Source organism: Podarcis melisellensis, assembly GCF_964234715.1.
Source record: "Podarcis melisellensis genome assembly, chromosome: 8".
NCBI classification, from domain to species: domain Eukaryota; kingdom Metazoa; phylum Chordata; class Lepidosauria; order Squamata; family Lacertidae; genus Podarcis; species Podarcis melisellensis.
The window spans coordinates 58278973-58302449 of record NC_138540.1 but is presented as its reverse complement, the minus strand read 5'-3'; the positions used below and the strand labels follow the sequence as shown (position 1 = coordinate 58302449).

General features: G+C 47.2%; 1 protein-coding gene across 1 annotated transcript in view; it reads right to left on the bottom strand.

Moving 5' to 3' along the window:
* Positions 1-23477, bottom strand: part of HPCA (hippocalcin) — a 27581-nt gene extending 4104 nt beyond the window's left edge. Inside the window, exons 1-4 of the mRNA XM_081924214.1 lie at positions 23147-23477; positions 18679-18714; positions 7403-7801; positions 641-746 (exon numbers count right to left, since the gene is read on the bottom strand). Of these exons, the coding sequence (XP_081780340.1) occupies positions 641-746; positions 7403-7780 (484 nt within the window). The 5' untranslated portion in view covers positions 7781-7801; positions 18679-18714; positions 23147-23477. The remainder of the gene's footprint in view (positions 1-640; positions 747-7402; positions 7802-18678; positions 18715-23146) is intronic.

The following is a 23477-nucleotide window of genomic DNA, read 5'->3' as shown; positions in this document are numbered from 1 at the left end:
ACCTTTCTCTTCAGGCTGCCCTTTCATCTTTCAGCATCACAAGGAGCACGTGGAGGTTTCCTGTCACCTCTCCCCTTGCTTTACTGTTTATTACCCTACCTCTTCCCCATGGCAAGACTCCAAGGTCAGCCAGTGACCACACCTGAGCACCTGCTTAGCTTCCCTTAGGCTGCTGCATTCTATTTATATGTAGGGTCAAGAGCTATCCATCCATCTATCTCACAGCTGCACTCACAGTGGTTGATGGGAGTTGTTGTCCAAACCATCTAGACTGGTTGTTCCCAAAGTGGCAACCACTTTGCAGGTGAGTTAGCAGGAAGAGATCTTCCTTCTCCAGGGCTTCAGACCAGGGGGCATTCCCCAATCCTACACAGAGATGTGTTTGCGGATTGAACCTAGGACCTTCTGCACGCAAAGCAGATGCTAAAACCTGTCCTTGCAGCAGGAAGGCGTCTTGGCTTTCCTTCCCTGCCTCCCACCACCTTTGACCTCCAGCTTTGCCAAATCACTGTGTGGGTCATCCTCCTGTCACTCTCCCCGCCCCAACTGATATATTTAATCAGCATGCCTGCCTTTCCATCTAAGAGCTCTGGATTTAAGGATGATGGTTGCCTCTTAATCTTTCTCTCCTTTCATTTACCATCATTATTGGTATCCATCTGTCGGAAGATTTTCTCCGTCCGCTTCTCAGGAGTTGACTCATCTTCAGGCATCTTCATCACAGACGAGACCATTTTGTAGATGGCCTGTGGAGAAGGAGCAGGGAACCAGTTGAGACACAAATTCTGAGCTGCAGCCCTGTGGGGACGGTCAGCTTAAGCAAGGAGTTCTCCCTCTTGAGCTCTATTTTGCCTTTCCAGCAGATCGATAAAGAGAATGCCATGCAGAATGGAGAAAGCAGCTCCTCTTAAAAGTGCATAGTCACAACCAGCCCCAAGCCTCTGAAATTGTTGCCGGGGGCTGGGAGAGATTTCCAGGGGAAAAGGCTGCCCTTTCCAGGCAGCTGAGCACTCCCAACACCTCTGAATTCATATTTTAAGACAGGGCAGGCCAACATGGTTCCCTCCAACGCCCATCATCTCCGACCATTGGACTTGCTAGCTGGGGATGACAAGAGCTGTAGTCCAAAATTTCTGCAGGGCGTCACATTGGCTGCCCCTATGATAAGGTCTGCCAGAAACTCTACAAAAACATTCCCAACCTTCCCAATGCAACACTAACACACACAGGCAGGCCCACCTCAGATCTTCAGGTTGTGCGAAGATTCCTGCCATGGGTCAGAAGAAAGTGTGTGAAATGCAGCAGCCTCCTTGCGTGCCAGGCCAGCAGCACAGTGCAGATGGCAGGGATTGATGGGGAGGGGCCCTCCAGAGCAGCCCGTGACCTCCCCAGCATTGTCTGGGCAAGCTGGGCAATGCTGGTAACTCAAGAGCTGCCAGCACCATCTGCTCAGCTCTGGGTTTCCTGGTTTTGCTCCGGAGCTTCCCACATCTAATGCATGTCTAATCCTCTCCCCACCCTAGTATCTCTTGCCCTAAGCCAGCTTTCCCCAACCTTGTGCCCTCCAGATGCTTAAGAACTCCCATCAGCCCCAGCCAGACCAAGGGTAGGGCAGGCTTCTCTAAGGAGTGGTGGAGGCCCCTTGGGTAAGAGTCAACGAGAAATGCCACTACGTTTGGGCAATCTCCAAGCGCTCGGAGGCCACAAGGAAGAAAGGAGAGCAGACTTGATTAAATAAAACAGCAGCATTTACAAAATAACGTTCTCTCCTTTTCTTTTTTACCCAGGCCTGCTGTTTCCCAGGAGGCTGTGTGCATTGCGTGGTTGGAGAAATTGGTAATTAATATTCTAAACATTGAGGACAGGATTCAATGGGGAGGAAAACAAACTGTAAGGACAGATGGGGTAGTGTCTCTGTCTCTCTGTCTTTCCACCACCACCACTACAACCCCACCCCTTCTGCATGGCTGCCCTGCATGGGGCAAGATCAGAGTCCAGAAGGGCAAACCCAGGCTAACAACAGCAGCAGCAACCCTTAATGCAGACATGCAATACTCTCCTGCCACCAGGAGAGGGCAATATAAAGCTAGGCAGGAAATTCAGTAAGAACACAGGCATTGCACCAGCATCCTGCAGCAGCTGGAGACAGAAGTGTCCTGGAGCTTCCAAGGAGAACCTGGAGGTGATGTCCACTTCTCCCTGCTGTCTCCTATACTACCTCTGCAGACAGCTGTTAACAGAAAGGCTATCCTCTGTGAATTTGCCAAACCCTTAGTCAGTCTAAGCGACTGACCAAACACCACTACCTTGTGGCTGTGAGTTCCATAAGCTAGCTGCATGTTGTGTGAAGTTAAGTGATTTGCTTTTGGAGCTCAGTGACCCTGAATTCTAGTATGAGGAGGTGGGGAGGAAATGTTCCCATCCTGGCACCCTCTGGATGTTGTGTGGGATTTCCAATTCCCATCAGCCCCAGACAGCGTGGTCAACGTCCAGGGATGTTGGGAGCTGGAGTGCAGCAACATCTGGAGGGAGGCAGACTCCCCAGGCCAGCTGCCACTGAGATCAAGGTGACTGGTCTGTGTTGCATTTCCATAACCTCGTAAGGTGCTTCCTGGGAAGCCCCTGCTGAGTTCTTTTGTCTAAGGAAGCAACCTCAGGAAAAGTAGGGCACAAGCCCTCCTCCTCACCATGTTCCATTGCCCTGTGTGAGTACCTAGCAAATTCCACAAAAGCCCCTCCGGATAGACAGATCAGGGTCCAGGGCCAACCATGAAACGGCCATGATACTTCAAACCAAACCAAAATAAGTGTGGATTTCTGATCACTGATTATTTTGTGGCACTTATCATCATCATTGCAAGCCCTTGGCATTCCCATTTTACAGATAGGGAACATAGGCTGACCCTTCCAGTGAATTCTCACATCTTGGATAAAGGTTTGAAATCCAGGATTCCAACACCTGGCTGAACCAACTCCCTTCACTGATGCCTCTGAGTTCATGGCTGCCATTTGCTATGAGGTCAGCCTCCCCCAACCTGGTGCTCTTGAACCGCTCTGGACAGCAACTCCTACCAGCCCCGGACGGTTGGATCCTTCACAGATCTGGGTTTTCAACCTGAAAGGGGATGTTATTCTTTCTACCTCTCAAGAGGAATGGGTAGATGGGACCCTCGACTGATCTTGGAACACACCCAGATTTAATTCACCTGCACAAAAAAGAAGCCACCCTCCCAGGTGCTCCAATTTCTCTCTGCCAAGGACACTTTAGAGCTCCAATTTATAAATATCCAAGACCCAGTTAAAAGATTCACGGCTGCCTCCAAGCAATCTGGACTAGTTCTTGCTTTCTGTGGGGAACCCACCTGTTCTCTCCCAAAAAGCAGGTGCTGTAACCTGGATGGGATCAAAAACAACCGTAACACATGTCAGCGTGGAATAAAAAGGGATCCCCAAAGGCAAGTTCATTTACAAAGGGTTTCCGCTCCCCCCCCCACTCTGGCTGCGCAGAGGAATGTTCAAAGTAAATTGTGGTTTGAAAAGACACAGAACCAGAACAACAGCTGCAGCAGGCTGAAGTCAAACCTGGTTCTCTTCTGGGTGTAAGACAGCGTTTCTCAACCTGGTGCCCAGATGTTTTGAACCACAGCCAGTGAGTTGCAGCCCAAAACATCCGGGAGGCATCAGTGTGTGAAAGACACAAGAGTTGGACCCACCGAACCTATAGGCTCCACTGCCTGTTTTTACCAGGGCACAGCCCAGGAAGCTGCTGAGGACCAGGGCTGCTCTTTGGAGAGAGATCTAGGCTATGAACACATTCATGGCTTAAAATGGAGTAATGTTGCTTCCCGCCAATGCATTTCAAGCTGCATTTGGACATTGCTGTACACACCAGAGAAGGGGACATGAGCATCTCTGCTTGATGCGCTTGACCCAATTTGTTTCCCTAAACCTGCAATCCCACCTGAACTCCTTTCCAACAAAGCTGCCATCTGTGCATGCACAACAGCTGTCTGAACAATGCACACCTCACCATAAACCATGGTTTGTGTTTTCAAATCAGATGAAAGCTGGCTTGAGGAAAAACATATCGAACAGGGATATTTCTCAAAAGACTACAGGATTGTGGCTAACGTCACACATGCTCAGCTTCCAACCCCTGTGGTGGGAGCGCACTGGAGCCAGAGTAAACGATTGTGTGTACATAGCCCTTGGTTTGCACTAATGTGTCACATGTGTATACTAATGTCCCTGATGCAGTTTACATTAAAAATGAATAAGAAGAAAAGAAAAGTAGTTATGGGATGAGACAAAGTGGAGAAATGTGGGGGGTGCATGGCACTTTTCTGTTCCACTATTTCCCTGCTCCAACCTGCCTCGTCTGTCAGGGGTTCGGTGTGTCTCTGCTCCCAGACTGTAGCTGTCCTAAACACACAAAAAGCCTCTATTGCAACAGCCTTGGTGAAGGTGTTGTGCAATTCAGCCTCTTTCCTACTGAAGACCTTTCCAGCTGAGTTCCATTTAGGGTATTCCTGAGGTGTCAGAGATACCTTCATAGGGTCCCAAGAGGCCTCCAAATTTTAACCACCAAGGGATGGAGAAATGTGATGTTTCAGCACTTCTGATCCCTCTCTGCTCCTTCTCTGCAAACACATCCTAGTTCTTATCTAGATGATGATGAGGTAAAAGCCAAGATGAAACCAAAAGGCACCGAGGGGAGTGGGGCAAAAGCGGAACAGGGTCCAAGCCTCACACCTGCCACAGACTCACTGTGTGCCCACTGGCAAGTCCCTAGTTTCCTCAGTCTCAGCTCCATCTCCTGAAAAATGGGAAGAGGAATAATAGGAATAGTGATGATGAAGGTGATGCTGTGACATCTCTTGGGGAGGAGATGTGAAGACCTGCAAGACAAATCCCGCAAAACCCTCTGAAAAATTGCTGCCAAAATTATTAGGGATGGACTCTTCTACAACTGTGCCCTGGGGCTCCTTTGAGAGGTCTGTAGCTTTGCATCTTGCAATATGGACCTAATTTCCCATCCAAATCACCGATGGGGGGGGGGCTTCCTTTGACTTGCTGACACTGGTTGGGATTAAAGCCTCCATGTCTCATTTCATCTTGTTGTGGCACAGAAATGGAACAGCTGTTCCAGCCCTCCCCCCCCATCTAGTGGGCAGTGAAGGGTGGGGTGAGGAATTGCCAGAGTGCCCTGGCACAGAGGGATCCATGAGGGGCAAGCCAGTCACACCCTTCACCCCAGCTAATCTGCTCCCTTTGCCGATTAAATTTCCATGAAAAGCAGCTCTCCCTTCTCCTCTGTCGGGCGTATCCTCCTTTAAATCTGCAGCAGCGCTTAGAGAGTGACAGAGAGAGGGGGAGAGAAAGAGAATGAGGCACACAGAGAGAGTGTGGAAAAGAAGAAGGGAGGAAGACAGACAGGAAGGAAAGGCCTGTCTACAAAACCAGAGAAAACCCCTGGGCTTCACTGACAGGTCATCCACCCACCCACACCTCCAAGGAATTACTCTGGGCCACTGCAAATACTGTTGATAAACAGTATCTTAAAGCTTTGTGCATTAATCAACTGAAGCATAGATGAAATCATCACTACTAACGGCACACACTCAAGATTAATTACCCCTTAAGACTGGATTTGCCCACTCCTTCAATTAGGACTGCAAGCTTTGATCAACTTAATCAGCATATTAACCAACTATGGCTTTGGTTGATTAAGCAGTGAGGGCCAGTTTTAATTAGGGAGAAATTCTGAAACTGTTGAGTTTTAGGGTCTAGTTATCCAGAACTATTTTGGTCCTCCTGCATTACATATCTTAGGGGTTGAAAAAGGCAATGTCAACACTTCCCTTCAAACAGTGAGTGGTAGGTGGGAAGAGAAAGGCTGCTTGAAATAAACCCAACCAAGATGAGAACTACATCAAATGCTGCAGTGAATTCTCAGCTCCTGTTCAAGCCTCCAGCCAACCCTAAAAATGAGCATTTCGTTGCTATATATTGGGGGAGATAATTTTTCTGGAAAGTGGGGAGAATGCATCTGTTTTCCCTTCTCCTCACTTGACACCTCCCAATGTAGGGCAGGGGAAAGTTTTTTTTCTTTCCTCCACCTCATGACATGCATCTTCAAGCCCTTATTTCTGCCTCTAGTATACTATAAGCAATTAGGACTTCCATTGCCTATCTGACACCCTGAGACTACAATTGCCAGACAAAATTCATCACTGAAAGAGCTCCCATGAGCCCATAGTTCCCACCATGGAGGAGTCTCCCTGTCATTTCTCTGCATGATTTGCTGTTTTGGTCTCACCTCCTTCCCAGAAGCCTGATTGAAGACTGAGGATCTGCATGGGTGCATCTGGATCATTCACTCATTCCTGGTGTTGAGACACAAGAATTGCCTTTTGCAGCTCTGCATGGTTCACCCATGGACAGCCTGCTCTGACTGGGTTTCTGCTCTGCCTAGATGACCTCAGGGTCCCTTCCAACTCTAAGATTCTATGATTCTAGGAATTCCCAGCAGCCCCAGACAGCAGGGAACTGTGGTCCAAAACAGCTGGAGGGAAGAGTGCTGGCAGATGCTCTGATACATCCAGGGGTGGCTTTAGAGGTGGATGAGCTGGAGCACTTGCCCTCAGTGCTAAGCTTGGTCTGCAATGAGCTCATAAGCATTTTTCACTTTTCCCCAAAGTTCTGTGGGGTGTCTAAGTACAACATGAATCTGTTGGTGTTACAATTTCTTTCTCAACTTCCAGTTTCACATCCCTTTTTAAAAATGAGATTTTTTTAAAGCTTTTTCAGAATAATCTAATCTAATCTAATCTAAATAAAAACAAAGAGAGAAAGAGAAAAGAAAACACCAGAGGGGGGAAAAGAAAAGAAAAGAAAAGAAAAGAATAGAATAGAATAGAATAGAAAAGAAATAAAAACAACTTCCGGTTTTCCGCCTGTCAGTCACATAAAAGAAATTATTCAAAATATTCACTCTAGAATGACACCCAACTAATCCACTTTCTGTTAGGCAACATTTCCTCAATCTTTCGACCTTCATGTCCTTTTTTATAGATTAAAAACCAGCAAAGCGTGACAATGCTCCTAGGACAACATTACCAAGCACCGTAAGTTCTACAAATACTGCAGTAAGCCGCATAAATAACAACTTCAAAAGCTGTCAGAGGCAAAGAGATCAATGTTGAAATCGGATAGGTTTTTCTTAAGCGATAACCTTCAAGACAGAAATACAAAAACCTTGCCCAGAACTGAAGGAAGCAGGAAACAATGGAGGGAGCTCAGGGCATTTTTCATGGACATGGCTGGGAAAGTTTTGGGGGAGCTGGAGAGCCTGTGTGGAGAAGGAGAAGAGAAGGAGAAGGAGGGGAGGGCCAAAGGTTACCTGCACAATCTCCAGCATCTCCTCCCGGCTGATGTAGCCGTTCCCATCCAGGTCGTACATGCTAAAAGCCCACATCAGCTTCTGCTCCAGTTTCCCCCGCGAAGTGACACTCAGGGCGATGATGAACTCTCGGAAGTCAATGGTGCCATCACCGTTGGTGTCGAAGGTGCGGAAGACGTGCTCAGCAAACTTGGAGGCATCACCGTAAGGGAAGAAGTTAGCATAGATCTTCTTGAACTCCTCCACATTGAGGATGCCGGTGGGACAGTCCTTGAGGAAGCCTTTGTACCACTCCTGGAGCTCCAGGTCAGAGAACTCCGTGTTTTCCCGGAGGTCTTGGAGCATCTCCGGGCGCAGCTTGCTGTTCTGCTTCCCCATGGTTGGACTGGAGGTTTAAAACTGAAATGCAGGAAGCAAGAGGGAGTTTGGAATGGAACGACTGCCCATGGTATACCAACATTCATTTATACCCTGCCAGGGACGCGGGTGGCGCTGTGGGTTAAACCACAGAGCCTGGGACTTGCCGATCAGAAGGTCGGCGGTTAGAATCCCCGTGACGGGGTGAGCTCCTGTTACTCGGTCTCTGCTCCTGTCAACCTAGCAGTTCGAAAGCACATCAAAGTGCAAGTAGATAAATAGGTACCGCTCTGGCAGGAAGGTAAACGGCGTTTCCGTGCGCTGCTCTGGTTCACCAGAAGCAGCTTAGTCATGCTGGCCACATGACCTCTGGAAGCTGTACGCCGGCTCCCTCAGCCAATAAAGCGAGATGAGTGCTGCAACCCCAGAGTCGGTCACGACTGGACCTAATGGTCAGGGGACCCTTTACCTTTTAGGGGTTGCTCAAAAAAGAGCCCTGCATGAGCAGACAATTTGCACCTAGGGCTGGGCAAATGCATCAATTTTAGTTTCAGTTTTTCATTTCCACATCAACTTGTGACTTTTTTTATTCTTTAAAGTCCCATGAAAATTAACCAGCATTTTAGTGCAAATTTCTCGTAATATATACACATATTTGTATGCCATTTTGCCGAACCTACAAATTTTTTGCTAAGCAATTCTCCTTAACACTATGCATTTTATATGTGCAGCTTATGCACACTTTACTCTTTTTATATATATATATTACATGGTTGGAGATCTGCACTGCAAAATTCAGAGACAGACCTGTGAATTTTGAAGGAAAGCTGTCTCAGTTCACATGTTTTAGAAAGAGCAAATTAGGTGCATTCTATTTTAATTGTGAACTGAATCAACTTTTTCTCCCATTTCTACCTTTTGTCAATTCCTCAGGAAAGTACACAATAGTTTTAATTTTTATTTGGACTTCCATACACAAACTAAAATCTGATTATTTTATTTTTTAATTTTTTTAACGAAAGCTCAGATATTCAGGAATCCACATTCTGTGCTCATTTATCAGATTTTCTGATAAATCCAGCTTACACAGAACACAAGCAACTCTGAAAGCTGAAAGAATTAATTGCCAAGAGGCGTATTATTAAACATGGTATTAATAATACATTGATATTGTTTCTCTCTCTCTCTCTCTCTCTCTCTCTCTCTCTCTCTCTCTCTCTCTCTCTCTCTCTCTCTCTCTGCATTTGTTGAATTGAGTAACCTGCCCAGAGGACTTGGTGGGTGGGTGACCTAACAACAACAACAGTAATAATAATAATAATAATAATAATAATAATAATAATAATTTTTATTTATATCCCGCCCTCCCCAGCCAAGGCTAACAAGCAATAATAAAAACAAGTTGAGTTAATACAACTTAAAAACAAGGTTAAAATACAACATTAAAATATTGAAACATTAAAATGCAGCCTCATTGCTACAATGCTACAAAATAAATGAATAAATATTCTAGGTCAGCAGAGCTTTCTTTTTCTTCTTATTTTTAAAAAGCAGCCCCACCTATGACAGATTACAGAACTACAACCCAGAGGTGTCCAAAGCAGGGATAACTGGTGTGTCATGCTTCTCCATAGAGGGACGCAGCAGCCGTACCAACCAAATTTGGGGAAAGGGGCTTTGCTGCCACTTAGATACCAGTCAACTAAGTTCCAAGCTGTGGATGTAGCAATGCCAGGTGCTACTGTCAAGGGAGGCCTTGCCTATCAAGATACACCCCCCCCCCAAGTTATAAGCAGCAGCAAAGGTGAGTGGCTCACCGTTTCGGGAATCTGCTCTGCGACAAAGAGCATTGTGCCTGCTCCCTCCTCCATTCACAGACACACACTGCAAGGCTACCTCTGTAACGTTAACAGGGCCTGAAGTGATTTAAAAATGTCAGTATGGGGGGGAATCAGTTCTGGGTGGCACCAGCAGGGAAAAGAAGTTAAGATCTGACTAGTTTCTATTTTTGTGTACAGTTGGGAAGCAACACGTGGCTCAGTAAAGTTTATGCCTTCTAATCCAGTCTTTGTGGCTCATTTGCAATCTTCTCAGCCTCACCTACCTCACGGGGTTGTAGTGAGGATGAAATGAGGGTGGTGAGGGACCATGTATTATGCTACCTTGAGCATCTTGGAGGAAAGGTGGGGTATAAATTCAATACATACATAAATCATCATCGTCTTGCAAATACTAAAACCTCCTCCCGACCCCAATGCGTGCACAAAGTACTCCATAGATGTCATCAACAAGGAACTCACAACAGCCACAAAATGGTTGCTAGATCACATCCTGCCTCGTTGGTTGCATTCCCACTTCAAGGGATACCACATCTAACACCAGTGTTGCAGGAACGCTCCTGGGCCAAATTTAAGGTTATAAATCCCTAAACAACTTGGGACCAGGCTCTCTGCAAGACCACCTTGCTTCCTCCCTACTTGCCCATTCCCGGCAATCATCTAGGGAGACCCCCTTTGTGGTGCCACATGTGCCAGAGGTCTATTGCACAGAGGCTCAGACCAGGTACATACCTGCCAGATGGAACTCATGGTCCATGGAAGTTTATATGGTTTTACTCATCTTGTTTTTATTCTTGTATACAGTATCCCTGTGGTGTTTCACAGTTTATTGCTAAAGTTAATGGTTTACTGAGCACACAGACACTGCTCCGGTTATGCCCTTTCCCACCAGCCAGTGGGAGCAACAAGTCACCATCCCACACTTTCCACCATTCTGTCTGAAATAGTGGACTGCAGTTTGTTTTGCTCCTAACAAGCCATGACACGAACCCACAAGGCTTGTTCCCAGAGGTGGTTTGTTTGGGCTAATTTGCAGTTTAGATGCAACATTACGCGAGGGATCTGTGGTTTGCTGCTCATGCCAGGAGTGATGCAGGAGCAACCTCTGTGTTCATGGGAACCATAGAATTGTAGAGTTGGAAGGGACCCCGAGGGTCATCTAGTCCAACCCCCTGCAAAGCAGGAATCTCAACTAAAGCATCCATGACAGATGGCCGTACAACCTCTGATTTAAAAACTCCAATGAAGGAGAGTGCATAACCTCCTGTGGGTGTCAAATGGCTCTTACTGTCAGAAAGTTCATCCTAATGTTTAATCGGAATCTCCTTTCTTGTAACTTGAATCCATTGGTTCGTGTCCTACCCTCTGGAGCAGGAGAAAACAGACCGGCTCCATCTTCCATGTGACAGCCCTTTAGATATTTGGTAGCTATATGATGGCTATTATTACTCCTCTCAGTCTCCTCTTTTCCAGGCTAAATACCCAGTTCCATCCACCGTTCCTCATAAGGCTTGGTTTCCACAAACTGTGGTCCACCAAGGTTTTTGAATACAGCCATTGTGTGGAAAGGCCCATAGAGACCTCATGAAAGGTCCACATATTACTAGCAGGAAGAGGGGGCAGGGAAGTGTGTGAAGGGGAAAGGGTTTCCCAACTGTGCCTCTAGAACAGTCTTCATCAACCAGGTGCCCTCCAGATATCCCGGACTACAACTTCCATCAGCCCCAGCTTGTAGTCCGCGATATCTGGAAGGTACCAGGTTGACGAAGACTGATCTAGTAATTACAAATTAATGGATTCTGGCTTGCTACATATCTGGATGCTATTCAAAGAGGGCACCATGAATCTCAGGGAACAGGTTTCTCCCATCACCAAAGCAGCAGTCCTGAATTTAAAGGCCTCCACATTTCTGATCCATGTCTCTAGACCTCCCATTTCAGTGCTGTTGCTTCTCCCAGCCTCCCCCCTCACCTTGCCTTTAATTTTGTCTTTCCGCCCCAAAAGCTTGCAGTCTCTGTCACTGAGCTTAATCTGAGCCACAGCTCAACCTTAGAATAAACGTGAAGAAGAAATAATGAAGACAACATCTCTGAGCATGTGCAAAGTGCACAATGCATACCACAGCTTAATCCAAAAGATGTAACACACCCACACCCTTGGCTTAGAGGTCAGCTTTGCAAGAAGCTTCCACACAGCACTGATCCCCTGGTGTCTTTCTTTGCAGAAATTAAACCTTGCTCTTTCATTACATTTGTACGCTGCTTGGAACAAAAGAGGCTGCAACTCAGTACAAAAAAGCAGCAACTGGCTCTCTGCAAAAACATAGCCTGTTCTCTCATCCACTGGCTTATCAGCCGAGGGTGATAAGAAAGAAATAAAAAGCTATATAAGAGCACATTTTATTTCCACCCCTGCTCAAACCGGATCTCTGATTTGAAGCTATCAGATGAGCCTGCCTTTTGGGGAAGGGAAAAAGAAAGCTCTCAAGACTGGATTCATTTCCCCTCCATCTATTTCTTACAGCAGCCGCAGCTGCGCAATTTTTCATACAAGCTCAGCTGCACAAGGAGAATGACAGCACAGATGCAATTAGGCTGGGTCCGTGTTCCGGCCCAGAAGGAAAAGGGCGCCATTTGGATGGTCAGGGCCCAGCACATTGCCCAGCAGCTTCCTTCTAAAAGCGAAAATATATTTAGACCAGAGAGGAGGGGAGGAGGAGACACCTCCAGGACACAAAACAGTTTCCAAACTAAGAAGCACTCCAGAATGGAGAAAGCCCCATTTTGATAATGGATGGGATGTTACAACAGCTGCAGGGAGCCTGCAAACTCACCGTGGAGAATGGGGATGATTCATTTATTTGTTAGGGCAAGGCTGAAAACCCAGCTAAATTAACTTTCTCCAAAGAACTCCCCCTGCCCTATTTGTCCTCACAACTATCCTATGAGGGAGGTTATGCCAGAAGAGTGTTCGCCAACCCCACACGCTCCATCTGTGTTGGACTACAACTCCTGTTAGCCCCACTCAACAAGGCTGCCATTGTTCAAAACAGCTGGAGGGCACCAGGTTGGTGAAGGATGCCTTTGAGCAACTGCTAGAGCTGCCTTCATCATTGGGCTGCCTATGGTTACTGGAAAACCCAGAGCCAGCAGCCACCTTGGCTTGCTCTGTATGCCTGCCCTTGTTCTCTCCCACCTTCAGATAATTTTTCCAGCCCAGAACTCCAAACAACCTACGCCCCATTAGATGTACCAAGATGGCCCTAGAATGTTGCCCTTATATTTCCATTATGGGAAATATAAAGGGCGCTTGGGCCCAGCTGCCTCGTGCTGCTACTACCTACCAGAAGCAACTTCAAACTCCCCTCTATAGCAGAGGGGACACCCCAAGAGGGACTTACCTCAGTGCCCTCTTAAACCTAGAACTGGCCTGCCTCACAGAAATATTTCTAGGCCTCTTCTACTGATGTTTGCTTTAAATTCTTTTGGTTTTAACTTCTTTTAACTCCGTTTGTTCTTGGAACTGTATGGTTCCATATTTTTTTATTGCTGTAAACCGCTGTGATGTATATATATGAGATAAGGTGGTATATAATTCTTTTTAATAAATAAATCAATTCCCTGAATATTTAAAAAACAAAAGTCAAGTCTCTAGCCCATTTACTTGCGAGAATGTAAGGAAACAGCGGAGGCCATGTTCTAATCCGCACAGTTCTATGGTTAAGAAATCCATTTTCCAGTATTCTAGTCAACGAGCGCAAAGCAGAGGGCACTCCTTCCAAATTCCTTATAAAATTTCCTGTCAATGAATCAGGCTATCTGTCTATAGTTCCCAGCGATTCTGCACCACCACCATGAAATTTCTGGCCAAGGGCTGCTCCTCCTCATCCATGCTAAGAGCGACCCTTTTGTAAACACAGGACCCTACGCCTTTGACACTCCTTTGTATTCACATGGTGGGCAGGGGAGAAAAAGGGAGGATTTCGCACAGAGCCTTTATTTCTTCTCAGTCTGACAGTTTCAACCTTCTAGCATTCCTAAGAATACACCAGGAGCTCTGAAAGACCTTAGAAACATTCAAATCCCATTGGAATGGATGAGATAGAATGTATGACTGAGCTTAGATGCAGGAGTTACATTTTTTCTCTCTTCATTTTTAAGCCAACCACCACTTTGGGCTTCTCCTTTTTTCTTCCACTGGTTTCCATAGGCAGGAAAAAATTATAGCATGCCCCACCCTGGCTTCTGTGTGTGGGTGGACATTTCCTTGTGGTTTTTTTTTTTCTTTCTTTTAATTTTCTTGTCATATGGCTGTGGCTGACTTGATGCATTTTTAAACTGCTCTTAATGGCAGTGATACTTCCCTTCAGATGGAAAGGTTTCACTTAAGGGGACCTTGAAGTGGAAAACTGTGTTTGTTTGTGGGCAGGGTGAGAAACCAGAATCCCTTATCTAACCGGGAGTGGAATCCACTTGATTCTCAAGCAGAGGGGCCAGAACAGAAGAGGCACTCATAACAAGGCAGACAGTTGGCTTTGCTTGGAAGGGACCCTGTTTATACCTTATTTATTTTACGGCATTTATATCTCACCTTTTCCTCCAAGGAGCTCCAGGTGGTGTATATGGTTTCCCGCCTCCCCATTTAATCCCCACAACAACTCTGTGAGGTAGGCTAGGCTAAGAGGCAGTGACTGGCCCAAGGTCACCCAGCGAGCTTCCTGGCTGAGCAGGGATTTGAACCCTAGTCTCCAGGTCCTAGTCCGACACTCTAACCATTGTGCCACACTGGCTCTACCCTGCTGCCTCTGTTCCTTCCTTGTTGGTCTCCCCAACTGTCATCACAAGTGAATGGAGTCGGAGGAAGAAGAGGCTGCCTTCGCCTCCTTCCATTGCCGAGCAACCAGTGTGGTGAATTGGCTGGTGTCAGACTGGGGAGGGTCCATGTTCAAATCCCCACCATGTGACTTAGCCTGACCAAGCTCCCAGGGTTCTTCTGCATGAACAAACATTTTGGGGTGGGAGAGATCTGTGCACCCTGCCCTGAGCAAACTTGGGAGAAAGGGAAGGATAACTAACTAACCGTACATGCAGTGGATATAAAGGCATATTCTTCCCCTCTGTTCTGTTGAAGAGAGCCTCTGCTGGATCAGATTAAAGGCCCATTCAGTCCAGCATCCTAGTGGTCACCTAGATGCCTATGGGAAGCCTACCATAAGCAAGGCATGAGCACAACTGCAACATCCTCCCAGCAACTAGTCTTCAGAGGCACACTGTCTCTGATCCTCAATGTGGTACACAACCATCACAACTAGTAACCATAGGCAGTCTGATGCTCCATTACAGTCATACCTCATGTTATGTTTGCTTCATGTTACGTTTTTTCAGGTTGCGTCCCGCGGCAACCCGGAAGTACCAGAAAGGGTTACTTCTGGGTTTCGCTGCTCACGCATGCGCACAAGCGCCAAATCGTGCCACGCACCTGCGCAGATACGGCACTTCAGGTTGCGGGCTTTTCATGTTGTGAACGGGACTCGAACGGATCCCGTTCGCAACCAGAGGTACCACTGTATTTTGAATAATCCCTTTTAAACGGTCTAAGCTGACCAAATATTGTGAGAACAAACCTCACCATTCCCCCGTGTGCATTTCCCCCATGGGGAGCCTCTTGTGCTCATGTTCTGCTTGTGGGTATCCCAAAAGCATCTGGCTGCCCACTGTGAGACCAGGATGCTGGACTGATCCAGAAGACTTTTCTTAGGTTCCTATGTTCTTAACATGTTCCCAACCACTTTTTCCACGCTATGTATCACTTTATAAAGTCCCCCATTTCCATGTCCCTCATTTCCTACTCTCAAAAGCCCCCAAACCAGCAACGCTGAAAACTTTCATCAAAGGAGAATTGTCTCAGATGCCTTGATCATTTTGGTTGTCATTCCCTAGATCTACAATGGAGGGACCAAAACTGAGAACAGTATTTCACGTATGGCCACAGCATAGATAAGGGCACCTTTCCCCTGAGAGTTTGCCCTTTTGTAGCAGCTACACACCAGATTGTCATGTTCATTGAGTTTTTCACCAGGACCCCAAGATCCTGGATGTGTTGGCTGAGATTGAGGGAATTGTAGTCCCAAACATTTGAAGGGCACCAGGTGAATGAAGGCTGCTCTAAAATCTCACCTGGCAACCTTTCCCAGGCCTGAGAGCCTTGTAACCAGAGATGCCGTGAAATGACATTCTAAGCTGCTGACCAGTGATTGGTCGGCTCACCCAGAGAGCTGCAATCAGTCACAGCATCTTCAGGAAGGACGGAGGTGTGGCTTCTCTTGCCATAGTGACTGATCAACTTAAAGTCACACCCAAAGCTGACCACCCATTTCAGCACTGTGTACAGAAGACCCATGCGTGTACACACAGGAAGTCCACGCATAGGGTTCAAGGGCAGCCCACCTTGTCAGATTTAAAAGTGGCACAACAGATCCTCAGGAGAAGATGCTTCCTGCCCAAACCTGGGGCAGGGGGTGGGGGGATGACACCACGCCAGATTCCAGTCTCCTGCACACAGCAGCAGGAAAGTAAAAAGGGAGTGCTTCACACAAGAGACTTATTAGCTTGCTATCACAAGATGCCTCCTTAAAACACACCAACAGAAGAATAGCTGCAAATGTACAAGTCCACTGAGCCTGCCTGCCTGACAGGGATTCTTGAGGGTCTCAGGCACAGATGGGTCTTCCTGCTGGCTGAGATCCTGCCAGGACCTGAATCGAGACCCTTCCATGTGCATTCTGCCACTGAGCAAAGGCAGCCCCTCCCAAAGGCGTGGCTCTCCTTGGACAAATGCATACGTGGAATGGGTCCACAGAGCAGCAACTATGAGCCTTGACAGCTAAATGGAACTTCTGTGTTCAGAGGTGCTCTATTTCTGAATTTGAGATGCTGGGAGAGGCAAGAGTGGGTGGCTGCCGCCTTCACACTCTCTTAGCGTGCTCCTGGAGACATTCAACTGGCCACTGATGGAGATAGGAGCTTGGGCTAGATGGGCCTTGGTCTGATCCAGCAGGGTTTTTCTGTTGTTCTTACAGGACTCAACAACCTGAAATGGTTTTCTTTTCCCAGGCCTTGCACAGGGGTTGGCCTGCATTTGTCATTCCTGGTTGCTCGCGCTCCAAAACAATGAGGTACTCTGTGCCCTGGAGAGGTCATTTACATGCAAAACAATATCCAGAAGTTTGTCTTTGGACGTGTGCATGCTTTACCTGCAGGAGAAAGCTCACATCCTCTCTCCCATTCATACCCCAAGCTTAAAAATATATATTCAAAGCAGAAATACGGACTTGGAAATGCTGAGCATATCCAGGAGCAGGGATGAGTGGGGCTTTGCTTGCACAAAACAGGGGTCTGATTTATGAAGCCAAAGTCTTTCTGGTGACCATGATCAGTGAAGGACTCCTGGATCTTTCACAGGAGGGTGGGGCTAGGGGATCTTTTTTTGCAGGGGCAGCCTTCAAGATTAGGGTTTGGAAGACAGGTTCTGGCAAGATCTCTCCTCCTCCTTGTAACCGTTAGAAGGAGCAGCAAAGCCTGCTCCTCCTTTATACCTGGCCTCCCTCAGGGTTTTGCCGGGGGAGGAGGGTTTCTTTCATCACATGTGGAGGGGGCCATCCTTTAGACAAGGCTCCCCCACACCCGGAGCCCCACCCTGGAAGAACGCGGCTTGAGCAATGTTTGTGTTGGAAGCTTTAGCAGAAGTGGGTCAGCTCCCTTTTGAGCAGAAATTTATTTTCAGCAAAGCAAAAGAGAATATCATGGAGAGACAGAAGGGGAGAGAGAGATGGTTCATTCATATTTTACTAACCCCTTCCAGCAGACTATCCCTGGAATTATAGTCTCAATAATCTGGACTTTAAAAAGGATAATCAAGGAAGACGTTCGTGATTCTGAATGGATGGAGCAATGAATTCCTAATGTAGCAAGGATCCAAACTACTACTACTATTACAACCACCACTCCTGCTGCTGCTGCTGCTGCTGTTGTTTTCTGTCTGTAAGGATGCCACTCTCAGCTCTTTCTGGCTAATCTTAAGGAATTTTGGCCTTTCTGCTCTAGAACCCAGTGCTGGATGGATGGCACCACCTAGTGGGCAGACAACTCAGAACACAACACCTCTGCTGCTTCGTAAAGAATGATTCCACTTTCATGGGAAATGCCTCCTAATGATGGACAACACACGTTCCATTTTCTATGTGCTGACAACTCAGACATTATGTAAATTGCACTCGTCAGGATGCTACCAGGTTCCAGATGCCACCACCGCTCTATTCTAAGACTTTCTGGGGATCATAATGAAACTTAGTTTCCATTATTTTAAATTAGTCTTCCTCAATCTGACACCGTCTAGACGTTTAGGACTACAAATCCCATCATCCCCAGCCAGTTGATTGGGGTAGATGAAGAAAACATATCTTACCAGTAGGGCCTTTTCAGGTGTGGCCTCCTGACTCTGGAATATTCTCCCCAGGGAAAGACACCTTTATTTCATAAACCTTTAGTTTATTCAGCTTAGGTTGATCAGTTTTTTATCTCTCTGTGCTACAATTTTATCTGCTCTACAGCTGTTTTGTTCTATAGGCAAACCACCCCCAAGCTTTATTGTACAATTGTGATTTGTAATCTTCTCTCAGTAAGCTGTGCTGGAAGCCTGTCAGTCGGGTTTGGTATTGAACAGGAAGAATTTCCTTCCTTCCTCTCCGCAAGGTCTTCTTTCTACAACTTCCTTCGCACTTCCATATTTGAATGAGGCACAACGAATCCTGAGAATCTCAACTTTCATTTTTGTTAAAAGTTTCTAGATCTCTTGGTCACACAGCGAAAGTTGCAATAGGCAGCGTTAATAAATACAAGTCGAATGACTGGTCATATTTCTGAGACCCCGGGAACCCAAACACATTACATTACATTTCTCCACCTTTATCCTTGATAGCACCCCATTAAGGATTTTGGGTGATGTTCCATTTGGTAACTGTCAAGGATCTGCTTCCCTCAGCTCTACAGTACACACCACATTTAATGACAATCCAATACTCACCCAAAGAAGATGAGATACAGGAAGGAGGTTGAGGCACTGAAAAAGAAATAATTCAATCAAGAGAGTTTAACAGCAATTGGCAGCAAACTGCCCACTCAGTCCAAGACTCCAGATCGTGAGCCATACATTCCCCATCATCTCAGATACTAAACACTTTCCACTGGTCATGTGAATATGCCCAGTACTGGCCCCAGAGAGGAGCAGGCAGGAAAAATAAAATATTACGGACAAGCAATACTCTTGCCTTTTGCGATACTCGTTCAGGTCAGTACGGGGTGTGTGCTTGGCTGCTCGCTAGAGGAGAGTCAATGAACTGGCAGTCCTTGATCATTTGGTCATCCTTACTGCGAGCATTCATAGCCCCACAATCCCCACAACCCATTTGAGGACCCTGTAGAAGGGTTGCGAGGGGGAGTGGAGAAAAGAAATGAGCGAGAGAGGTAAGCAGAGGAAATGTGCAATGTGGTTCACCACCACTCCCATTCCCTTTGCTCAAAATGGACACACACACACACACTTCAAAAAACCCCAACACATAAGGAAAGACTGGTTGGAGCGGAGTCACGGTCTAGCTAATCTAGTGTTTTGTTGCAAGATCAGACAGATGTCTATGCACCCAGATCAGAGCATGGAGGCTACAGCCTTCTCCTGCAGGATCTAGGGAAACACTCCCCCCAAAGCCCAAAACTGTCCTGGGTCTGTTTCAATGCAACATTTGGCGTTCGCAGGAGGAGTTCCTGACGCAATCCCTTGAGCACATCCACAAAGGAAAATGTCATCCAAATTGCTTATTCACATCCTCTTAACTTTCCAATGGTTAAACCGACAAGCAGGATCCAGTAGGATTCCAGGGAAATTATGGGGGAAATTGCATAAATAACCCATCTCATCACCTCATTTGTGTATGTGCATATGTATATATATATATATAGAGAGAGAGAGAGAGAGAGAGGGGGGGGGAAAAGCTTTTTTTCTGGGGGGATGTAGGGGTACACATACCCCTAAACATTTTGTGAATCTTTGTACTTTTGTCCATTACTGTATTTCTTTTTCCCAACTTGAACTATAAAATGGTGATTTTTCTTGACTCAAAATGAGAGTACCCCTAAACATTTTTTTAGAAAAAAGCACTGCACATATACTGTACACACACACACACGCACACAGATGACTTCACTTCTGGAGACCCACTCTTCAAATTCTTCCCTTCGCTACCAAATGTTATTTTGACACCAGCCCTTTGGGTCCACAATCCAGAGTTGTTCAACACATTAGACAGAATGAGATGACAGAATTTTGGTAAGCTATTGGTGTAGAAAGCAAGCTCATCAAGCAGAAAGGGTTAGCATACCCATCTCTTTGATGTGCTGCTTTTCCCCAAGCAGGGAGGTACTTTAGTTTAGTTTTTTAGCATGGAGCATTTAAAAACAGACTTTTTTTTTTAAAAAAAAGAGTCATCTCCCAAGCAGCCTGGTAGCACATTTCAGAATTCTAGCACTGGAATGAACCACTGCTTGATGTGTAAATCAAGTTGCAGTTATCAACATGGGCAGGTATTTTCAGTGGTTTCTGCTTTGCTCAAACCATCCAGAGCAGGTGGTCGGGGGGCGGATCTCCTTCTTCTGATGCCTAAGTGTTAGCGCCAGTTTTTTAGGTGCCAGGCTAATTGAGCACCTGCGATTCTTTCAGGCTTCATCCAGGGCATTTAAAGTCATTACAGTCACCTTACTTTCTCCTTGATTTAATAAAAACTGCAATTGTGCATTGCTAGCATAAGCACCCTTAAGCTTAAGTACAAAAAACCCCAGCTAGATCCCTGCACCAAACAATCACTGCCATCTACAATGAAAAAATTCCCAAAAAGAGCATTTCCCAAGAGAGGTCTGCAGATTACCAAGAAGAGCAGTTAACAGTATGCATACATAGGTGGACAGGGGCCTTTCAACCCTTAAGCATCTCCATCTCTACATCCATCCAGAAAAATGTCCCCCACCCGCAGCCAGCTATTGCGAAAAACAAAACATATAGAAAATTGGAACACACACGACTACTTCTCCCTCATAAAACATATAACCATAGATATTGGGATATGAGTGAGAGAGAGACTTTTGGGAGCCTTTAACTATTTCCCCATCCACCACCATTCTGCACAGAATCCTAAACACTTGTGAGGGGAGTTTTGATGTTACTTCAGTTTTACAGAGAATTTGCACCAGCAGCTTATAAAACACGAGCACATCAACAACTGCTTTGCTACATCAGATCAATGTCTCATCCAGTACAGCATTCTGTTCTACCAGATGCCTCTTCTGGGAAGCCCACGAGCAGGGCCTGAGCACAATAGGAACTCTCTCCACTTCCGATTCCCTGGAACAGCCATTGGGACTAGTAGCCACCAATAGCATTATCCTCCTCCTTATCTGATGTCCTTTTAAAGCCATCCAAGTTGGTGGACATCCTGACATCTTGTGGCAGTGAGTTCCATAGTTCAACTATTTCCTGCACAAAGGAGTACCTTATTTTGCCTGTTTCCTCTCCACTCAGTTTCACCGAATGATCCTGAGTTCTAGAATTGCGACAAAGGGGGGGGGGAATCCTCCTCCATGCCCCCATTTTCTCCACATTATGCACCATCTTATATTCCTCTACAACAGCTCTCTCCAGCCTGATACCCTCCAGATGCTCTGGACTACAACTGCTACCAGTCCTGGGCAGCAAATTCAGGAAGGCGGCTCTATCACACACACCCTCATTCACTTTTTTCCTAACTGAAAATCTCCAAACATTGTAACCTTTCCTTGCTGGGAAGTAGCTCTTGCCTTGATCGCGGTCCCTTTCCAGCTCTCCAATATCCCCTTTGAGATTTGGCAACCAAAACTGCTCACAGTATTGTAACTATGGCTGCACCATAGATTTGCAAAAGCTCATTATGATATTGTACTTTTATTTTTCGACCTCTTCCCTAATCACCCCTAGCATGGAATCTGCCATTTTCACAGCCAACACCAGCTTCAATCACATAAAAGTGATTGTTTGTTTCCCTACTTTTTGTTCCTGGCACCAGATCTTCACAGGTAGACTGCCTCTGGACATGGGCGGCGGCGGCAGGGGGTTTCAAACTGTGGCTAAGAGTCAGCAACATGGGTCTGGAGGCATGTGATACAGGAAGCTACTGAAGCCAAACAGGTGTGGGTCTGTTTAGCGTCTAGAGGGACCCCCCTTGGGAATCTTATGTGCCATTTTGAGGTCCACTGTGGAAGAAAGGTGAGGTAGAAAGGTTTGGGGGAGTTTGTTTTAAAAGAAATATTGATTAAATCCCCTTTTTAAAAGGCCATCTGAGTTAAAGCCGTCAACACATCTTGTGCCAGTGAAAGCTATCAGTTAATCATACGCTGTAAGCAATTGGTAAGGCTTAGGTTAGAAACTGAACACTGCAAGCAAGGGGCCTTAGGTTAGAAACTGAACTAACTCCTTCCACTTTGGGGGGATGCTCAAGACAATGCTACACTGCAATATATCAAGGTTGCACTCGGATTCAGGAAAGGAGACGTGGTGCTCCTGGGGGCTGGACTAGATGACCCTCAGGGTCCCTTCCAACTCTACTATTCTATGAAGAAATAAAAGGCGATAAGAGAGAAAGGTATGTATAGCCCACTGGATGGAGAGGCTGGAGGAGCACCGTCTGGTGCTGAGTGCCTGGTGGATGCCTGCTGCGTAACAAATCTGGATGGAGAAATCCCTGCCCTCTCCCTTCCCACGGGGCTGTGGGGCACTCCAAATGGGATGCCTTCACTCTGCCCCATTCCTGCTCCCCCGCCCCATATTTGCATGGGCAAATACTCAACGCGTGCCTCTAATCAACCTGGGGAGGGAACAATGAATTCCTCCCCATTTTCCATATGCATTCCCTTCTCCTCTTCAACACCCCCTCGCAAAAAAATTAAATAATGAAAAACCCACCTCCCATGAATTGCAACTGAGGAGCAACATATGAGTGCAACCGTGGGAGAGCCTGGCCCTTCTCCACTCGGGGAGTGGGGGGCCCCTCTTGCGCTTCCTACGGGATGGGGGACGCCCTTCTCCCATCCTGTGCAGGAGGCAGCCCCTCCCCATCCCCGGCCGCAGTTGCAAGCAACTGTTACGAAGACCGCTGATCCGTGTTGGGAAGAAAGGCGTGTCAGAACAGAGCTCCTTCTCCCTTTCCCCACGAAGAGCGTTACGATCCTAGACGGCTAGAATCCCCCCGCCAAAGGGCTTCCCTCGTTCGCTGCAAGGAGCCTGCATCGGAGGGAGGGGACCCGGCGCGCCCGGCTCCTTTCACCCCCACGTGCAACGCAACGCAATGCAATCCGCCGCCCGGTGCAATCTCTCCTAGACGGCCGCTCTCTGCCCCCGGCGGGGGCGGAATGGCAACTTCCTTCCCGGGCTCGTTTGGCTGCAACTTCGCCCGCCTCCCCGAGCGACCTACCTGGGGGACGAAGCGGGCACTGGCGGCTCCCTGGCTGGCTGGCTCCGGCTGAGGCAGCTCCTAAGCGAGCGGCGGTAACAGCAGCAGCAGCAGCGCCAGACTTCCTCCTCCTCCTCCTCCTCCTCCTCCTCCCAGCTGCTCCATCCAGAGCAGCCGCGGCGCTGGCGACGAGGAGGCGCTGCCCGCCCGCTGCCGGGGCTTAGCGGGGCGGGGGGGGGGGTCCTCGGGGCTCTAGCAAATGCAAACGCGGGAAAAGAGAAAGGGGAGGCCCCTCAGGCTCCACCCGTCGGGCTCCCCCCCGGGCCCCACACCCGCAGAGCTCTACCTGCCG